Here is a 14,746-nt window from a genome sequence, read left to right as displayed (position 1 = left end):
ATGAACTGGTTTAACCAATCCTGCATCCCTCTGACCCTCCTTAGCTCCTATTCAAACAAGTTAGTTGGGATCAGCAGCAGCTGAGGATGGGGGTCTGGGGTGCTGGTAGCTTCTGAGATGCACACAGCCCTTGTGTCACAGTTTGGACATTGCATATTTCCCAAAGACTCAGATGTGGAAGGCTAGGTCCTTAGGGCAGTGTTCAGAGGTGAGACTATCAAAAGAGACTGAATCCTGAGGGTTCTGGCCTAATGAATGGATAAGCCCAAGGATGGAGTCTGAATTTGATGCTATTGGGGAGGGGGTGGAAACTAGGAAGGATACAGGGCTGAGTTGGAGGCAGTAGCTCACTGTGGGTGTGGCTTTGTCCTTGGCTACTTCTTATCCCTCTGACTGCCTCCTGCCATCAGTGAGGTGAGCCACTGTGGTCCACACGTACCCTTTGCCATGATGTTGTGCCCAGAAGCAACAGAGCCAAATAGCCATCAATGGACTACAACCTCTACTACCATAAGCCAAAATAAACACATCTCCCTTGTCTCCTTGGGGATTTTGTCACAGTAAAGAAAGATGGGTATTTCTCACCTGTCCCTCTCCCACAATATTGCACTTTACAAAATGCAAAGCTTGCAAAAAAATATTGCCACTACACCCTCTGTTCTTAACAAACACTTGAACAAGGTCTGAAGTGGACCTCCCAAAAGGTCATGCCATTGATGGTGTCTTAAAGGACAGCCTGGGCTCAGCTAGGGCTGGATTCTGATTGGGGAAACAAAAGGATGACTACCACCTATCGGGTAAACAAAAACTTAAACTCAGTGTTCATCTTGTGAAGCAACTTTCTGATGTCAGAAAAAGCCATTACTTTCCGTATCTGCCCCCTACAGACAACCATCTCCCACAAAGGGCATCCAGTTCCTGTGTAACTCAACCAAGACTGCAACAGATAAAAGTCCCCACACCAGCCTCTGGGCTACTTGATCTACACCCACCTCCCATGTACCTCACACATGTGCGCGCACACACACACATTTGATGCTCCAAACACACACACCACACCAGTTTGGGTCCCCTCCCCTCAAATAAACTTTCTACCAATAGGCGTGGTCCCCTCTGGTGGCTTCTCTGTGCCCTCACTCACACACCTACCTAGAAGGGTAGCTCTGGGCACTGATGCGAATCGTTTCTAAAACGCCACAGGCTCGCAGCTGCTGGACAATCCGCTTGGAGTCAAACCTTAAAGTAATTTTATAAGGCGTTAAGGCCTTGTAGCTACGGAGTGATGCAGACCATTAAGGCCTGGGCTTCAGGCTCCTGGGCAGCAGGATTCAGCCCCCTTGTCCCTTCACCCCCAACACACATACAGAGCACCAGAGGCATGGATAGAATGTTCTGAAATAGCCTCTCTGTGAAACAGTCTAGAAGCTGGGGGTATAGGTAAGTAGGGGAAGGAGGTCTAAAGGGGGTGATGGGAAAAGGGCTGCTTTGTGGGGGAAAATATGTACCAACCAGGTGAAAAGATGTGTGGGCAGTCATATCCTAGCCCCATGCAATGGAGGGATGGCCTTTGCAACGTACCCTACAGTAGCGTGGGCACAGGTCTAACACTGTTGGTAGACACACAGACACACATGCTCCCTTACACATGCAGGGAGCCTGGGTTCTGGGTTTCTAACCTCAGCTTGCAGACAGTTATTTCAAGCTCAGCCCTGGAGATGTGGTGGTCTAACCAGAGAAGTGGTGCTAATTTGTAAAAAGCAACCCCGCTTGAATCATTAAAGAACTCAGAAACAGGAAAGTTCGTGGGAAATCTCAGTAAACTCCAGAATCTTGGTGATTTGAATGAGAAAAGACTCCCACAGGCTGTGGTTTTGCTCTCTCTCTGTCTCTGTCTCTCTTTCTTTTTTTGGTTTTTCAAGACAGGGTTTCTCTGTGTAGCCCTGACTGTCCTGGAACTCACTCTGTAAACCAGGAGTCTCAAACTCAGAGATCCACCTGCCTCTGCCTTTCAAGCACCAGGATTAACGGCGTGCGACACCACTGCCAGACTTGACTTAGTCCCCAGTTGTAACCTGTTTGGGACGGTTATGGAACCTTTAGAAGTTGGAGTCTTGCTGGAGGAAGCACACAGTGTGTGTGTGTCTGCGTGTGTGTTGGGGAGGGACCAGGGGAGAGCTTTGAGAGTCTGTATGTAGCCTTGGCCCATTTCCAATTAGCGCTCTCTGCTTCCTGCATGTGAACAGATTCTGAGATTCGAGATCTTAGCTTCTTCCTCTGGTTGCCTGCTGCCTCGCCACCTCCTCCGCCATTAGAGTCTCCCTCTGGAACCATTAGCCCAGAACTTTCTTCCTTAAGTTGCCTTTGGTCACGGTAGGATGTCACTTTCTATGACAGGAATACTTACTCAAAGGGCATTTTCTCATCATTTGGCTTGATGCACCGGACGTAGTGGGGTGTGGTGGCATTGAGGGTTTCCATGAGCAAGTACAGAGAGCTGCGGAACTAGGAAGCAGGGCCGGAGGTCAAAGGTTACTGTGTAACAACATTGCTTATTGCAAGACAAATAAAGATGAGAAGAGGTAGCTCTGGGGCTGGAGAGATGGCTCAGTCGTTAAGAGCCCTTGGAGCTCTACTGAAAGACCTCAGTCTTGGTCCCAGCACTGGGTGGTTCACAGATGCCCGAAACTCTAGCTCCAAGGGATCTAACACCCTTTGCTGGCCTCTGAGTACCTGTGTACACTCCACCCTGACACATACACACTTATACACATGAAGAAAAGTTTTAAACATTCTTTCAAAAGAAGAGGTAACTTCACACAAGCATCTGTCAGGGCAGACTCCCCACTAGGACTGTGGGTTACAGATGCACCCTACCTGACCAAGGTTCCCTGGCAGCAGAAAACTAATATACCATATGACTACTCATGGGTAGGGAGGGGGCACTGGGATGTGCTAAACTGAAGTTAGGAGTTTAACAAATGGTTTGGAAGAGGCCTGTTGTCTGAAGCCAGGCCTGGGCTATAGGTCCCGCGGTCTGGCTCCCCAGAGCCTGGCCTTACTGGTGACCACCTCCCACCTCCCACTCCCACCTCCCACTCCCACCTCCCACTCCCACCTCCCACTCTCACCTCCCACCTCCCTCCTGTGTACCTTGTTCCCAACAGTGGTCCGGAAGTGCTTGGTGTTCGGCTTGATGACCTGCTTTGCAGATTTAACTGTGATCATCGCCCCAAAGGGAGAAGACGGAACAGGGCTTTCTTGAAAAAAGGCGGCACAGAGATGAAACTGGAAGGGAACAGGGTGGGTTTTAGCATCCCCACCAGCATAGACCAAATACACAATCATGACAGCTATCTCAATGAGAGGGTTCAGGTGATGGCCCCAGCCACCTCTACAGCCAGAACACCATTGTATAGGGAGGGCCTCCTGGATGGTGATGCCCATGGCTTCCTGAGACTGGAAGAGAGAGGACAACTGTGCAAGTGTCTGTGTGCATGCACTGCTCCATCTGGCAGAAGAGAAGAGACATCTTCTGTCCCTACTGGGCCCTTTGGCTCAGCTTCAGAGTCTAGCAACCTCTCTCTGCAGATCCAAGCCCTACTTATAAATCAAGGCCCGTTAGAGTGTCTTCTGGCCACACCCTGCTTACAGTGTTGAACCCATATCCCCATATCTATGTGTATATGCTGATGATTTTATGTATAGTGTGTGTGTGTGTTCATGTGTGTGTTGCATGCTTGTACACATGCAAAACATGCGCAGGGAAGCCAAAAGATGGTCGTAGGTGTTGCACCTCAAGAACATTGTCTACCTTATTTTTGAGACAAGGGCCTCTCACAGGGAGTTGGAACTTACCCAAATCAGGATACAGGAAGACCAGTAAAATCCCTGTTTCTGTCTTCCCCCACTTGCTGAGGTTGTGTGTGTACCACTGTGACTGGCTTTTGCATAAGGGTTCTGGGTCTCAGATTCAAGCTCTCATTATTGTATGGCAAGCACTTACTGACAGAGCTAGCTTCTCAGACCCCTTTGGGTTTCCAGGCAGGGTGTCACTGTATAGCCCTGGCTGACCTACACCTTGTTATGAGTGTAAAGCCCAGGCTGGCCTTGGTCCTGCCTCTGTTCTCCCACTTTTATTTGCTCCTCTCCTGAGGCATCTATATTCTGCTGTGCATCGGTTATGTCAAGCGGCTGACTTCTGTTAATCTTCATTCTTTTAAAGTGGCTAACGGCCTCAAAGCAGGGCCCTGTGCCCTCGGGCAGTGACTGAGTCTGGAGTTCCCACCTGTCGGCTCAGGAGGCACTCAGTCTGTAAGACATCTTCCAGGCAGGACCCTGGGGTAAGCTTGGGGCTAAGTAACCAGCCAAGGAAGTCAACTAATTCACCACGTTTCAACAGGGAATGCTCCCCTGCAAGCTGCCTTACTGAGCGCTGCATTTGTTTATACTCATCAGGGCGATTGCCTGGGCTCCTTTAGGGAACTGTCAAAGGATGTGAGCACTTTAAGTAGGACACTGGATCTTCTGAGAGGGAAATAAATGTAGACCAAATGATTATAAAATGAAGGCCTAGCTATGAAGTACCTTCTTCTCAAAGTTTTTTATTAGGAAAGGGTTGAAGTGGGAAAGAAAATGGCTACAAGGCATTCATTTGGAGATAATGTTCATCACACCATGCAGTGGAGTCTAGAACTTGATGCCCAAAGCCACACTCTTTATCCTTGGTTTGATTTCCTTCCTTCTTTCCTTCCTTCCTGCCTGCCTGCCTGCCTCCCTCCCTCCGTCCGTCCCTCCCTCCCTCCCTCCTTCCTCCCTCTTCCTCTCTCTCCCTCCCTCCCTCCTTTCTTTCTTTCTTTCTTTCTTTCTTTCTTTCTTTCTTTCTTTCTTTCTTCCTTCCTTCCTTCCTTCCTTCCTTCCTTCCTTNTCCCTCCCTCCCTCCCTCCCTCTCTCTCTCTGTCTTTCTTTCTTTCTTTCTTTCTTTCTTTCTTTCTTTCTTTCTTTCTTTCTTTCTTTCTTTCTTGTATGTGTGTGTTGGTGTGTGTGTGTGTGTGTGTGTGTTGACACTGGGTGTGTCTTCAGTCATTCATTGCCTTATATTTTGAGATGGGATCTCTCATTAAACCTCTGGAACTTAGCAACTTGGCTACTCCAGCTGGCCAGCAAGCCCCAGATCTCTGCCTGTCTCTGCCTCCTCAGTGCCAGGGCTACAGGCAAGTGAGATTTTGTTGTTGTTGTTGTTGTTTTGTTTTGTGTTTTGTTTTTTGTTTGACATGGGTGCTGAAGATCAAACTTAAGTCCTCGTGCTTGTGAGGCAGCCATTTCACTCACTGGCATTGCCCCAGCTCCTTCATTTTGGATTTCTTTAGTGTCGTGGGACTCTCACACTGCTTGTGTATGTGCAAAGAGACATGCCTGTCACTAAAATTTGGGTGCCCCTGGGAAGACTTGATCATCAGGTGTGGTCACTGCTGTGTCCCCAGAAGTGAGGGACTGACCCACAGCTAGTCCCATACTCCTGTGAGTCAGCGAAGGAGCCAACTGTGAACTGTGCTTTCCCGGCCGGCTGGCTGCATTAGCTGTCCCCTTTCTGTCAGCTGCATGTGTACAACTGAACAGTGTTTTCAGATGCTAACCCGGACTTTACCTTCAATTCTAAAACAAATAAAATGTAGTGCATGGATATACTGGAATTTTATTCAACTGGGAAAAAGAAGGAAATGAAAACACTACTTGGAGGTGCTGCTGTTACCCAGTAGCTCCTCTCTCTCCAACTCTACCCTTCCTTGTGTGAGCTACACAATGAGCAGCAGCCTGTACCCCTCCCCGGGGACCCTGCCGACCTTGCTTGCTCTGAGGATCTCCACCAGCATGTCATAGACAGTGTCTCTGTTCTTCTCCAGAAACCCTTCACATTGGTACTCCACCTGCACAGAGAGAGAGAGAGAGAGAGAGAGAGAGAGAGAGAGAGAGAGAGAGAGGCCCGTTACCCCAGAGGCCAGAGCACAAGCATCAGGTACAAGCCCGTTTCTTCTCTCCCCTTCTTTTCTTTGTAGGATATGGGATCAATCCCAGGATTTTAGATGCACTAAGCATGAATTCTACCAGAAATGAACTCAATCTGGACTACAGAAAGATCTCTGGTGTTTAGATATAAGCCAGCATTGCTCAGGAACTTGGGAGTCAAGTTTTGTTCCCTCAGAGAAAAGTCTGCTGAGCGATCAATTGCCTCAGTTTACCTGTTCTGTGGTGTTGGAGCTTCTGACACAAACCCGCAGACCTGCTCCAGTTCACAGGAGATACATCTAGGACATATCCCTCCAGGAAGTATCTCCCAGACACTTGGTCTTATAACCTGCTCTTCTCTTCTAGTCCTGCTCTTCTAGTCCTTCTCTTCTATCTTGCTATCTCACTACTCGTGTCCCCCCCCCCCCAGTGCGCTATTTTCTTGCTATCTATCTACTAGTCCCTCCTGCTGTTCTCCCTTCTCTCAGTGTTAGTCCTGGGCATGCCCAGTCTGCTTCCTTCTCTGCTCTGGATTCTTCCAGATGCCTCTGGACTTTTTTTCTCTTTTACCTGCAGTAAAACACCTTCCCCTAATGGATTACAGATGTGTGTCACCATGCCTGGTTTGTCTTAAGAGAGACTGAACGCAGGTCCTCATGCTTGTAAGCCAAACACCTTACTGACCGGTTGTCTCCCCAGCTCCCCTCAGTGGGACTTGAATCCAACCACACCAGAAGAGTTCTGACCTGGGTATGGCACATTGGTCAAGACGGCACTGTACCTTGTCAGCAAAATGTTGGATGATGAAGGATGAGTTTGACATTCTAGGCTTCTCGAATAACGAGTTCTTGTTGACAAAATTGTTATACAGCTTTTGAAGCCAGTTTTCATCGGTGCCATGAGGCAACTGGAAGAGAAAGCAAGGGAAATCTCAAGTACGGGAATGAGATGAAAGATGTCTAGAGGGAGGGAAGAAGCTGATTTGGGGCACTAAGGTCATCGGCTGCCTCAGGGGGCCACTGCAAGTCAGAGGACCTTCTTCCTCTAGGCCAGTGGTTCTCAACCTTCCTAATGTTTTGACCCTTCAATACAGTTATTCATGTTGTGGTAGCCGCCAATCATAAAATTACTTTTGTTGCTACCTTAAAACTGTAGTTTTTCTTTTGTTATGAATTGTAATGTAAACATTTGTATTTTCCAATGGCCTTAGGCAACTCTTGTGAAAGGGTTGTTCAACTCCCCCCAAAGGGTCACACCCCACAGGTTGAGAACCACTGTCTAAGCAATTCTAAACATTCATGTATCTTTGGCTTTATTAATCTTTATACATAGTTATTTTTTTATTATGAACAAAAATATGAAGTATTTATCACAGTAGTTAAATGGCTATACCATTGTCATGACTTGGGATTGAAGACTTGCATAAACCAGAATAGGCAGTATTTTATTCTTCTTCTCACAGGAGCTTCAAACTTCAAGGAAAGAGGAATGGAATGGAATGGGAGCCTGACTCCATTCCCAGCAGAACAGGAAGGACAACACTAGGTTTGTGTCTTCCCTGCCCCCATCTCAGGGAAAATAGATTTTATTTGGTTTTTCTGCCTCCCATAACCAAGGTCATACTTCCTCCAGCTAAGCTCCTTGAAAAACCTGTTTCTAATGCTGGCATTTAAACACCACTAGTTAAACTCAACCCAAACAGAGTGAATCCCATACTCCATTGTGGCTCAGTGACTTCCAGGTCACCTACAGGACTTACAAATATGTGAAGTCTACCTTAACCTCAATACTCCTGCCTCTAGAACACTGGCTTGATGCCTGCAAGAGTTGGTGCATAGGTGGTGCTGGAAAAGGTGATCAGGAAGAACCACGGAACCGAGAATTCCAGGAAGGACCCACAGAGAAGTGGCAGTTTTATTGTGTATAAAAATGAGGACGTGATGTGCGCCAAGGTGTGGTTGAGGGGAAGGTTTTTATTGTAGATATGAGGTAAGAGCGGAGCCAGAGGCATCTGGAAGTCACAGCAGAGACAGAAAGTAGTAGACTATGGCCAGCAGACTGAAGGAGGCCGAGAAAAGAGAGAGAGAGAGAGAGAGAGAGAGAGAGAGAGAGAGAGAGAGAGAGAGAGAGAGAGAGGAGAAAGAGAGAGGAAGAGAAGAGAGGACCAAGAGAGAGGGGCAAGAGAGGGCAAGAGAGAGGGAGTCAAGAGCTGAAATGGGCTGAGAAGCTGGGGAAGGGAAGCCCTTGAGCTGGAGATGGTTAGGATAGGGGGGTGGGGGTGGGAGGGGGTGGGGTGAGGAGAGCTGAGAGGAGCCCACAGGGACTGAATGAGCCTGGAGGACTGCATACATTTTGGTATGCTAACAGGAGACACCATTAACTGTGGTTTCCTTTGGACCTGACATATTATATCATTATTTTTAAGCAAATAAATCTTTGGGTGTGGAGAGGGGTGACTGCTCAAGTGTCAGAAGCTACTGTTGCAAGCCCATTCATACTCTCCAGGGGATTATTTGCTCTTGGGGCATGGTGCTGGGTTGACCCACCTTTAAGTGACACTCCTCCCAAAGGGTACAAGTTAGCCAAACTCCTAGAGGTTCTCTGGAATCACATGGTGTTGACACTCCCTCCCCCTTCGGGTGACTCACACTAAACACAGGGTGGAGCCATTCACTGCATGCCCCATACATCTGTCTACATGCTGACCTTGAAGATAACCTCCTTGCTCGATGTCACCCTGGGGGTTGTGCATGGTACCAGGACAAATGGCTAACTGGGGTGCCTGTTTGACATTTCCAAGCCATCAGTTGCCCCCAGTCCCTGCTCACTAGTACCCATTGCAGGGTCATCCAGGCTGGCATACACGCCCCATACTCTCCATCTCTTCAGCTCCTGGGTTTTACTGCCTTCCCCCAGCTGTTCTTCCCATATAATCCAGCCCTTTTGGCTACATGGCCTTTTGGTCTCTCAGTTCTTGGCTCCTCTCTGCCCCTACTTCTTTTCCTCTCTTGCCTCATCTCTCCTCTCATGTCCCAGTTCAGTCTGGACCCTTCTGGATGCCTCTGGTTGTTCTTTCCCTTATATCTTCTGTTAACGTTTCAAATCCCAGACAGACGGCTGGGGTGCCTATTTAACAGCAAAGAAGACCTGGCTGCTAGGCTCTCTCTGCATTCCTCAGTCCCTACCTGTTCCAGGGCCCTCCTGGATGGCCGACCCTGCCCCCTACCCTAGGAGGCTGGGTTGCCCTTATCTATATAATCTAACCATTTTGGTTACCTGCTCTCTTTGTACCTTTGGGGCCTCCTGGCTTGCAGTACCTGGTTCCCCTGCCCTCCCCTCTCTCTTCCCCTCCCCCGCTCCTCACATGGCCCAGCTCTGGGTCAGGTCCACTCTGGACTCTCCCAGATGTGCTTGCCTCTGGCTGTGCTCTCCCGCATATCTATAATAAATTCTCCCCTCTCCATACCCAGGAGCCTCCAGATTCCCTTTTTCCCTATGTCTTTTATTCATTCACATGCAATAAACATCCCCCTCCACCATTCGCAGGAGTGTCATGTCCCCAGGGTTCAGGGTCCACATGAGTGTCAGACGCTGAAAAAGAAGCCAGTTATTCTGACAGTTACCAAGCATTCTTCATCCAGCAACTCCAAAATGCCCATTTTTGCCTCGATCAGGTCAATAACAGGCTGGTTGTCATAGAAGTCTATCAGAGTCCAGGGGATGTCCTCTTTCATGTATTCCTCTTGCTCAAGTTTAAAGACGTGCTGGGGAGCCCAGAGATAAGGTGGACATTAGACAACGTCAAAGAGAGACATGAAGGGCTTGATCCAAGCCTGGAAGGTGCAGATGAAGGTCTGCTCTGTGATCAGGAAGACCCTGGAACACTGCCCATCCCCTCCCCAGGTCAAAGCCACTAAGAGGTCTCCTGTGGGTCTGGCTGTCACCCTGACACCATCCTGAGTGGATTCTCCATTTCCACTAGGTCAGGCCTGGACCAAAAAAGTGTCACCACCAACACAGCTCCCTGAGTCCCAGTGGCTGTGGGCCACTGCTGCTCTCTGGGGACAAAAACAGCCTTCTTAGCCTGGATCAGCCCAACCAGGGCAGGGCAGTCACAGAGGTTGTCGGCTATGTAGGCAGTGTGCAAAACCTATCCTAGAATTCAGGGCTTCAAGGAGGCTCCTCTTGTAGGATGAAGGAAACAGGTGACAGATGGGGAGGAAAGTGTCACAAGTTGTTCCAAAAAGGAAGTCAAAGATGGCGGTGCAGTTTCAAGATATAGCCACAGAGCGGCATAGCAACTCAATGTATAGCTCTAACTATCAGGAACATTTTTTTATCTATTAACCCAGGCATGCTTGGATTTCTGAATGAGGAACCAGAAAAGGCTCATGCCCAAGTCCCGCATGTAGAGGGCTGAGCATCAGCCCCAGGAAGACGAAAAGTCACCTACCAGGTTAAACTGCTGCTGTAGTTTTTCATTAGCGTAATTGATGCAGAACTGTTCAAAGCTGTTTACATCAAAGGTCTCAAAACTGAAACACAGTTGAACAAATTAAAATGAAAGCAAGCCCATTCGGCAAGTTTAAACTACTTCAAAGCTGTTTGCTGGTTCCTTCTAAGCCGGCAGTCAGTTGACAGACTACCCTTTCCCCCACTGGTTGTCTCCTGCATCGAATCTGACTGTACATGATTCCCTCCCCAAGCCAGGCATTACGGTAGACCTGTCGCAAGCAAGCGGCATATTGATTAATCCATGTAACACCGGTGTCAGCATTACTGTCCTCCCTCTACAGAACGGAAAATGGCTGGGGGGGGGGGGTTAGCTCCATTTCTCAGGGCATAACACTGAGCCTGATTGGCAGTAGCGCTTGAGCTTTCAATAGGAGAACACTCTCCTCTCTCTCTGAACAAGTAGGGGGCAGGCAGGACGACTCCACCTTCCCCAGGCTGGCTTTCAGAGTTCTTCAGCCCAGCAGGAAGCCACACACATCCCTGCCTGTTCTTCAGGCTTTAATAGCTGTCTCTAGGGTTACCCAGGCGACTGACTTGTAAACTCAAGAGCCTGGAGCAGTCAGACACAATACAAAGATGGGGGACTAGCTGGTTACTGCACAGCAGTGAGCCCCTTGGGGCCTGTGACTAACAGGATTGTCTTAAGGACCAACCTCACTTAGCTCTTGCCAGCTGTGGCTATACGTGAGCCTAGACCAGGATTTCACATTAGCTGATTCTCACGAGGAGGCTGCAGTGTACACTGACTCCTCTGGTGGTGGGTGGGGGAGGGGGAGCAGGGACAAGCATCCTGCCCGGAGGAGGAAGCCTTTAGAGATGCCAGCCTTTGTGTGCCTCACTTCTCTTTGCTCTAACTCTGCCTCAGGTGGAGGATTAATATAATGTCATCACTTCAGGAAGGGTCAGAGTCCAAGAGGCCATGGTGAGACCCAGGGGACAGTCAATGGTACCTAAAAGGCAGCTTGCATCCCCATCTTCCACCCTCCTCTCCATGCCCAAGGCTTTGTCCCTTGTGGCTCTGGTCCAATGGGGTCACTGCCCTGCCATAGGTTCCTGGACAGCTCCAGCTCCAGGGTGACTGTTCACCACTCTTTTTATCATTCACGCACCAGAAGTGGAAGCCGACTTGGACCTGGGAGGGACCAGGTCAGGGCCAAAAGGAGCAGGGTTTCCCACAGTAGGGCACACTGTCAAACAATGATCCTTTGTAGATACTGTGAGCTGAAGTTTAAAACCCAGGGACCTATGGCTTAAGATGCCAGAGGTGTGTTGTCTGTGACTGTGGTTTACACCAAGACCAGAGCTTAAGGCTCAAGATGGCTTGGTGACTTTTTCCGTCTGATTGTCCTGAGAGCCCTGCGGGAGAGGTCCTCAGTGGCTGAAAACGTGCCATTAGAGTGCTGGAGAGGCTAGCCCAGAGGTCTAACCTCAGATCCAGACATTTTCAACCCTGGTCCAGAGAACATAAACACAGGATAGTCTGGGACATCAAAAATAAAAAATTTCCTTCACTTTGCACTTTGAACCTCAAAGCTCCCAGCTGCAGTTTTATCTGTGTTAAAGGATGCTAACTTTTCGTGGCAGCCATTGTCACGTCCAGGTTAAGCTGAGCTCAGTTCCCTCAGGAGGCACAATACATGTTAGGACCCAGATTAACACAGAGGCCAGAGTGCTAGGAAGTGATTCACCCTGGGCCACAAAGATCTGCCAGTTAGAGGGGAGCTATGAATTCATGCACCATTTTAATAACCGCTACGCAAGAGTTTCATTTCCCAACTAGAAATTTTAATGGACTCTGAGAAGTTTTTAAAGGTGTAAGCACTTTTATCATATAATAGGCTGCTTAGCTGCAAGACCCAAGTTCTTCATTACAGTGGTCTCGAAGTCTGTGGATCTGAATCTTCTCTCCCATCCCTATACTCATGCACACACACACACACACACACACACACACACACACGTACACTCATGCGACTTATTTCTCTCACAGTATCACCCTGACTTCTTTGTCTCCTTCACCAGTAAAATGACGTCCCAGAAGGCCTTCCATCACACAGTGCCTGGCAAGTAATTATTTGTTAGGTAAAAGTATAAACAAGTGACTCCGTAGTTAACAGGGCGTACTGTTCATGCAGAGGGACAGAGTTAGGTTCCCAGTACCCATGTTGAGTGGCTCACAGTTGCCTGTAACTCCAGTGCCAGGGATAGGACACCCTCTGCTGGACTCTATGGGTACTGCACCCACATAGGCACAAATGGACGTGTACACACATACATACACATAAAATATATTCCAAAGCTAAGAAGTCCACTATTTTTAAAGACAAGTTCTGGAAGATACAGCAAACACTTCCCACCTCAATGTAAGATTTTTAAGCCAGGCTACTCTTTTATTTTCCAATTTTATTCAATTTTTTACTGGTTACTCAAATTATTTCTTGGGATAAGGTAAATAATTTACGAGCCTAATCCAGTCCTGTATTAGTATTTTCAAACTGTTGCTAGGTTTTCTTGCGAGCCATGAGTAATCAGTTAAAATCTATATTAAACAGTCACTCCCTTCAGTATCTCCCCTCAACACCTGGAACGGGTATTGGAACAGCTGGCTCTCTATCTGGGTGAAAAGTTGAAGGACTGTCCCTCCCTCCATGTGAAGGCCCAGTTCCCTCCCTCCATGTGGGGAAGAGCCCCTAACTGATGGAAAGCATCAAGTCTTTCCTGGGACAATCTTCTCAGTGTCCTGTGGAGAAGCCAGTGTAGTCCTGAGAGCATGGCAGGAACAGGGACAGGAGAGAGGAAAGTCCCCTGGTTTCACCTCCATGCCAGCTTCCACCCTGCATTCAGCAAACACCTTCAACAGGAGCTGGACCCGGGATCAGAAAAGCATGACAGGGCAGAGAGAAAGATGAAGCCAAACTCCAAAGTGGCCCAAGCTTCGCACTGTTTGAAGAAGGGGTGGGGTGACCCAAGCCCTTATCTCTCAGGAAAGGACAGGAACACAGGTGTGTGAGGGCAGGAGACGGCAGGCCAGGCAGACTGGGAGGGTGCCAAGCAGCCATAACTGGCACTTCCCCTGGGGAACAGGAGGGTATGACAGGGCTCAGTACCTCAGGAGCCTGTAGGGGACTAACATGGCTCACATCGCCCTGCCAAGGGACCTGCTGTGAACAGCTTAATTCTTCCAAGCTTTGGTTGTTACCTCTCTAACGTGGGGGTGCTTCCAGGTGGCTTGAAGACCAAGAAGCCACTTACCACAGGACCTGTCTGTCACACAATGAAGTTTGGTGGCCATTATTAGCTTAGCATTTATTGTATACGTGTGCTGCTGTATGTGGCCATATACGTAGGTACATGGAAGGCAGGGGTCGATGTTGGGTATCTCTCACTATTACTCTCAGCCTAACGTTTTGAGACAGGGTCTTTAGTTGAGCTTAGAGCCCACCAGGTCAGCTATGCTGGCCATCCTCTGCCTCCCCTGGGCTTTGCCCTGCCTGGCTTTTTACATGAATGACGGGGTCCAAACTTAACTGTTTATATAGCAGGCATTTTGCTGGCTAAGAAATCTCCCTAATCCCAGTTTGTCATTTATTCAACGCACAGTCTACAGAAAGGACACCATGACCCAGGAGCTATATTTAACATCTCTCCATTCAACAAAGAAAAATAAAATCATCTTCAAAACAAGCAAGACAAGTGGAAGGGTGCAACTTAAAAACAACAGGGCGTTTGACATTTAAACGGGGAAAGGCAGGCAGGCAGAAGAGAATCTTACCCATAAATGTCCAAAACACCAATAAAAGTGTGCTGCTTGCCTGAGAAGTGCAACGCCTGGTTGATTTGCTCGACAATGAAGTCGAACAGGTGAGCGTAGATCTTTTTGGCCAGCGCATCCCTGGCGTTGATGGCCTGAGGCCTGGTCATGGGCTTTACCACAGTTTCCGAGGAGGTCACAATTTTTCTGTTGCACAGCCACTGAGCCACTTTGCTGGTCTCCAGGCCCAAGAGCTCACAGAACACCTTCAGGTGACTGTCATCTTCCTTCAAGAAACAAACACAAGCCCCATCAGGGTCACCCAGACATCCAAAGTTAATACCGCCCCATCTGGCCAAGTCTGCCCAAGACTGTGTGAGATATTCAGGCCTTGTGATTGGAACTAAGGCTGGAGTAGAGCAGGAGGCTGTGGTGACACTCGCCCTGCTGCGGTGAGGCCTAGAGGCCTGGCTGTGT

At 48.7% G+C, this 14,746-nt stretch overlaps 1 protein-coding gene across 5 annotated transcripts in view; it reads right to left on the bottom strand.

Moving 5' to 3' along the window:
• Myo5c (myosin VC) overlaps positions 1–14,746 on the bottom strand; it is a 74,486-nt gene that overhangs the window by 34,045 nt on the left and 25,695 nt on the right. For 4 of the 5 annotated variants that reach the window (XM_029481127.1, XM_029481126.1, XM_029481128.1 and 1 more), the window contains exons 10-17: positions 14,291–14,556; positions 10,457–10,538; positions 9,627–9,767; positions 6,785–6,910; positions 5,841–5,924; positions 3,151–3,285; positions 2,405–2,502; positions 1,150–1,236 (exon numbers count right to left, since the gene is read on the bottom strand). In XM_029481127.1, the coding sequence (XP_029336987.1) occupies positions 1,150–1,236; positions 2,405–2,502; positions 3,151–3,285; positions 5,841–5,924; positions 6,785–6,910; positions 9,627–9,767; positions 10,457–10,538; positions 14,291–14,556 (1,019 nt within the window). The remainder of the gene's footprint in view (positions 1–1,149; positions 1,237–2,404; positions 2,503–3,150; positions 3,286–5,840; positions 5,925–6,784; positions 6,911–9,626; positions 9,768–10,456; positions 10,539–14,290; positions 14,557–14,746) is intronic. The other variant, XM_029481129.1, reaches the window with a different exon arrangement.

The sequence above is a fragment of the Mus caroli genome, chromosome 9 (assembly GCF_900094665.2).
Source record: "Mus caroli chromosome 9, CAROLI_EIJ_v1.1, whole genome shotgun sequence".
NCBI lineage: Eukaryota > Metazoa > Chordata > Mammalia > Rodentia > Muridae > Mus > Mus caroli.
Note: the sequence above shows the minus strand (reverse complement) of the source record. Positions and strands in the feature narration are given on the sequence as shown.